General features: G+C 48.7%; 1 protein-coding gene across 3 annotated transcripts in view; it reads left to right on the top strand.

Annotated features, from left to right (window-relative positions):
- The first annotated feature begins 201 nt into the window (after positions 1-201).
- LOC133218045 (dedicator of cytokinesis protein 1) overlaps positions 202-6,000 on the top strand; it is a 180,076-nt gene continuing 174,277 nt past the window's right edge. For 2 of the 3 annotated variants that reach the window (XM_061364081.1, XM_061364084.1), the window contains exon 1: positions 203-376. In XM_061364081.1, coding sequence (XP_061220065.1) covers positions 331-376 — 46 coding nt within the window. In that variant the 5' untranslated portion in view covers positions 203-330. Of the gene's footprint in view, positions 377-6,000 lie in introns of all 3 variants that reach the window. The other variant, XM_061364082.1, reaches the window with a different exon arrangement.

The raw sequence follows: 6,000 nt of genomic DNA, 5'->3' as shown, positions 1-6,000 counted from the left end.
TGGAACGCAATTACACCATTAGGGTGAGTGCCAAACAGGCACCACCCCGCTCTGCTCTCCTTTGTATATAAACCCAGCGGGACGAGGCCGCATTTCCCATCGCTGAATGCCCTTCGAGGGGGGCCTCGGCCCGCTCCGTTGTGTGGAGCTTAGCCCCGCGGCCGGCCGGGGCGGGCAGCCCGCGCTCCCCTCCGCCTCCCCGGGGCCGGCCGGGGCGCCAGGCCGCTGGCTCCGCCCGCACCACATGACTCCGCCGTCGGGAGAAACTTTTCCCGTCCCGCGGTTGGAAAATGGCGGCGTAGGAGCGGGGCTCTCGCATCCCCCAGCGCCATGACCCGCTGGGTCCCCACCAAGCGGGAGGAGAAGTACGGAGTAGGTGAGGACCGTCCCGTCCCGGCGCTGCGCCCGCCTGTTGCGCTGCGGGATCCCCGGCCAGGCGCGGGCCTCTCTCCTCCCTCTTTCCCTTCTTCTCCTTCAGCGCTGCTGCTTGCGCCGGGCCGGGGCCGCGCTCCCAGGGAAGCAGCGGCCGCGATGGGGAGCGGAGGGGCCGGGTTACCCCCGTGGCGGCTCCGGTGGTTGCAGCCCCCACCCGCGGGTTTCGGTGGGGGAGTTTGGAAGTTGTGTGGAAACCTCCTTTGGAGCGCTCAAAAAGTTGCCTTTTTCTCTTGTCCATTTCTGTTTTCTTCCCCACTCTTACTTTGTCTGGCTGGAAGAGGGCTTTGAGTTACTCTCAGATTGGTTTCTTTCCCCCTTGTTCCTGACGGCAGCTGCGCAGGACCCGCTGCCAGCGCTGGATCCGCGGTGCTGCCCGGTGCGCCCTCATCCCCAGGCGCTCCCAAGGGAGAAGGCTCTGGCTCTCGCAGGCAGTGTGATTTCCATACAGATGAGGGGTTTCCCCTGCGCGGGGATCTGCTCTCCGCGGATCCATTCCGTTCTCGGCTTCTTCCGTCCCTTTCGAACAGAGGGGGATTGTTCTGTGCTGGTGCTTAAAGCATCTCCGCTCCCATTAGCTGTAATGAAACGGAACCGAGCGCGGGTGGCTTTGGGCAGTGTTGGACTGAGAGGGCCTGGTGTGATTGTGAAGATGGTTCGTTTTGTGTAAAAGCTGGGTTTAGGGGTTATGGAGGAGAAAACTTTCTCGGCCCGAGTGAGAGCGTGTGTCTCGGGGAAGGAAATAATAAATCTGGCTGTTCCATTTGGAAATCCATGTTTAATGTCCAGCGCATTCCTTGGACTGTGATTGTGAAGAACAGCTTTTCATAGGTACTCACAGCTAAGCCTTGTATAAACACCGTGAGCAGGAAAAAGGAGTTTCTGGGTCTAAGGAGAGCCCAAGTGACTTTTAGGAGTTGATTTTCAATTCTGTGTGTACATTCCTAGAAAACAAAGGCATGGCTTTTAAATCACTGGGAATTCCTGGCTGTCCGGTTACACTGCGCGAGAGCTGTAAGGAGCATGAGTGTTGGGGATGCAGGACACATACACAGCAGCAGAAGTGCTGTGGATGGCTGTCACGTACTAAGCTTTCCAAATCCCTGCTTTGTGGCATGGGACAGGTAAGGTGTTTCAGGAAGACTGGAATGACTAAGCCATCACATAGTATATACCCGGTGTTACAAACCAGTAACACAAGAAAGCAAGTTCCTCTTTGCAGGAACTTTGTATCTGCTGCTGTGGTGGAGGTGATTGCCCAGACCTGGCTTTCCAGGAATTGATATCCTGGAAGTGAATTTGAAAGGATGAGAGAATAAGAAGTGTGGAATAAATTGCATATTTAAGAATACACTTCCAGTGTATTTGGATATCCAGTGTGGGAACTTCCCTATGTAGCAGGAGAACAGGTCTTCAATGTAATTTAAGGAAAAACATGGGTTCAGAGTTACAAAAAGCACAGGGTTATGTGCTCAGTTGGTGTTCTTTTGTGGTGCCCACTGCTCTGGAGAGGGGTTGGTCACGGCTTTGTGATAGGGTTGTTTTTTGTTATGGTAGCTGAGGGGTGCTCCTCAGTGAAATTAGGGTATTTCTCTGCTGAGCTATAGGGCTGTGAGAGTCCAAATTCAGATGAAGTGTTGCTTAGAGATAAAATCAGATTGAGAGTTAATTGCACGTATTGATTCACTGGCCCGTGCCACTCTGCTAGACACTGTTTCAGTTGAGTTTTGGCTTCTTTTTGGTGTTGCTGGGTTTCCTCCTGAGGAAGATGAATTTTCACTTTGGTTACACGTGCTTTACATGTCTTTATATTCTTAAATAAGGTTGCTTCTGGACATAGTGATTCTTCTGATGCTTCATTTATTGCTGCTTGTGAAACTCTGTGGTTGTGGGGAATTGGTGCAGTGGTTGGATAGTCCCAAACGCAAACGGAGAAGACACTGTTAAACTGAGCATGCTAACAGTTTGATTCCTAGTTACCATGATCAGTGATGGAGACTAACTTTGGATCAGTGTTGTCTGGCAGTGAAACAGGATTAATTGCACTGCTACCTTAGTGATTCATACACGCAATATACTTAGTGTGAGTGCTTCACTACAGTAGAAACAACAGGAAAGTATCTGTTGTGGTGGGTTATATTACTTAGGTCCCAGTCATGGGAGCTCAGAAATGTGTGTGTATATATGCAAGATGTGCATCTATAATAAACATATATGTATGATACACATGTGTATATTCACCCTAGAGTGGTTTTGGGTTGGAAGCTCATATGCACTAGGGGGTTGGAACTAGATACATAGCTCTTTTCCCTCTTCTTGACTAGCATGTTCCTGTGCACAATAAAGCTTTCTTAACATCTCAAGTGCCAAAGATTGGCTGACTGTGATGCAGTTGGAACAAAATATTGCAGCATCCCTATAGTGAAGCTGTGGTAGGATACAGGTGGGTTAGGAAACACTGCTCCTCCTGGCACGGTGGGGTTTGTGGATGCTCCTGGATGTCTAGCACGTGTGTAAACTAAATTTAAGAGCCTCAGACTGAGGAGTGCTGCTGTGTAGTGCACAGGCATTATCTCAGCAGGCAGTTGTGAGCGTGACTCAGCACCACTTCCTGAGAGCATTCAGGACTCAGCACGTGGGGCGGTTGGATGAGGAATGGGTGCGGATATAAAGGGATAATGCAGCTATTAGATTAACAGAAAGGGAACCATCTGAAACAGGAAAACAATGAGCTTAATTAAAAGCAGCTTTTCTCCATCCCGATGCTGCGTGTCCTTACCCTTCTGTGTTTTCTCTCTTGCCTCATGACAGTGGAGAGATGTGTGGTGGTCGTGTTGAGGTGGCCACGTGGATGTCTGGCTTCCTCAAGAGGGACATCAGAGGCTTTCAGAAGCTGCTTGTATCTGCTGCATGCTGCCGGTGTGACAAGTGGCTGTGGATCGTGGCTGCTCAGTCTCCTGTTTTCTGCTTTTAGTGGGATGTGAAAATGGTAATTCTGGTGTTCCTCCTTATGCTAGTGAGAGGAGATGTAATGAGCTGCTTTAGGAAGTCTGGGAGCCTGAATAGTGCTTCTGAGATAGCATAAAGTGGCACTAGCAGCTTCCAAATCCTCTTGACTTCTGCTGTTACTTAACCCTTTTCCTTTGGGCTTAGAACTGCAGTAAGAACTGGTGCTATTATCCTTAATGCAGGTATCACCTTTAAAATGCCTTTGTATTCATAGTGTGCACAGATATGGTGTAATTGGGGCAGTACTGTGATAGTTTAATTGCTATTTTCTTTTTTATTTTTTTAAGTAAATGGTGAAATAGAAAAACAGTGCCATGGGTGTCCCTATGTGGTCAGGTACAGAAGAACTTATAGGTTGCAGGGCTTGTGCTCACTGAGATCCAGTTAATTTTCAGGATGCTGACTCTACTTTCCTCTGCTATTCCAACTGAGTCACTGGAAAACATGGATAGTCGTGCCCTTACTATGATTAGTAAGAAGGTGTGAGCTCTACGTTGCAGGCAAGGTGTTCCTGGGTTTTGGACAGCTTCATAAATGCAAAGCCTTGACGAAGATAGTGCTGGGTATCTATGCAGGATGATGTGTTGAGTGTTACTGCTTAAAAACATCACGTGATTCCTGGGTAGATGCTTCCTAATTGCCTGTATAATGTCAAAGATAATGGGTCACAGACACAAGTGTCTTAAAATCAGTTTGTAGTTCTGTAACTGTGTATGTATACATATATATATACATATATATATCTATAGTTCTGCTTCTGTAGCATATCTTGTGAGAACCCGCCCTGCAGCCCTGCATCCAGCTCTGGGGTAACAGCACAAGAGGGACATGGAGCTGCTGGAGAGAGGCCACAGGAGGCCATGGAGATGCTGCAAGGGCTGGAGCAGCTCTGCTCTGGAGCCAGGCTGAGAGAGCTGGGCTGGGGCAGCCTGGAGAAGAGAAGACTCCTGAAGGGGAGACCTGAGAGCAGCTCCAGTGCCTAAAGGGGCTGCAGGAAAGCTGGAGAGGGGCTTGGGACAAGGGACTGTAGGGACAGGCCAAGGGGAATGGCTTGAACCTGCCCGAGGGGAGACTGAGCTGAGCTCTTAGGCAGAAGCTCTTCCCTTTGAGGCGCTGGCACAGGGTGCTCAGAGAAGCTGTGGCTGCCCCATCCCTGGCAGTGTTCAAGGCCAGGTTGGACACAGGGGCTTGGAGCAAGCTGCTCCAGTGGAAGGGGTCCCTGCCCGTGGCAGGGGTTGGAGCTGGGTGAGCTTTAAGGCCCCTTCCAACTCAAATCATTCCACAATTCCATAATTGACAGCTGAAAAATCCCTGAACTGACTGAGAACTTACTCTGTAGAGTGAAATAACTGCTCTGTATCACACTCACATGGGGCCGGCTGACAGCAGGAAGTCCATATGTGTTCTAGGAGGAAAAAACAGTATTTCTGGTAAGTCCCTACAGGAATCATTTCTTGGAACAATCCCCCATTTGCAATGTTGTTACTGACCTGGATGAAAACAAACAGGAGTGTGCACTTACTTCCACTTACCTGTTATCTTTATCCCTTTCCAATCTCTTCCTTGCAAGAAGTGTTCATTCAGAGAGAGAGCAATAGTGGCTGCTGAGTAAACTGAGAGTAATCAAGCACATGCCTACAGTGAAATTAAGGTCATTAATTTCAGAAGTACAATTCACCTACCAGGACCTTACCTCTGCTTCATGTGATGCCAGGGATGGGGACTACAGAAATGCATCCTGGTAGGAAGCAGGGAATTAAAAGACAGCATGAGGTATCACAAAATAAAACAGAGTATGTTGTCTCTAGGAGACTGAACCTGCACATCATTTACTAAAATGGTCCTATGCTAATGCATCAGCAAATACTGCATGGGCGTTTTTACTCTATCAGTTTAGGATGCATCAGAGCACAGTCTTGTCAGCAACTGCACAAAAGGAAAAGTCATAGAACCACAGCCTGGTTTGGGTTGGAAGGGACCTTAAAGCTCATCCAGCTCCAACTTTGCCATGGGTAGGGACACCTTCCACTAGAGCAGCTTGCTCCAAGCCCCGTCCAACCTGGCACTTTCAGTTTACACTCTTGATCCTAGAAAATCAAAGGGGAGAGGGAATTTTCACAAGACAAGGATTTACACTTTACATTGTACACAGGTTTGGAAGTATCAGTGGGTTAATGTCCTGATTTGAAGGTTTTGGTTTGGTTTTAATTCAGGGGAAAAAACCATTCTGGAATTTCAGATACCATGGTGGTTTTTGTAGTTTTCCTCTTCGTCTCTTATTGCTCTAAATACTTGATTTAGGTGCACTGATAGGACTCTGATTTCAGATGAGGTACCATGCTTTGCACAGCTTTCCTTGTATAGAATCATAGAATAGTTAGGGTTGGAAAAGAGCGTAAGATCAACCAGTTCCAACCCCCTGCCATGGGCAGGGACACCTCACACTAAACCATGGCACCCAGGGCTCTGTCCAAACTGGCCTTGAACATTACCAGGGATGAAGCATTCACAACTTCCTTGGGCAGCCCATTCCAGTGCCTCACTGCCCTCACAGTATCA

The sequence above is a fragment of the Neopsephotus bourkii genome, unplaced genomic scaffold (assembly GCF_033783945.1).
Source record: "Neopsephotus bourkii isolate Nb327-2 ecotype Australia unplaced genomic scaffold, CSIRO-AGI_Nbou_v1 NB_1189, whole genome shotgun sequence".
NCBI lineage: Eukaryota > Metazoa > Chordata > Aves > Psittaciformes > Psittacidae > Neopsephotus > Neopsephotus bourkii.
The sequence above is the reverse complement of the archived record's forward strand: the minus strand, read 5'-3'. Positions and strand labels throughout refer to the sequence as shown.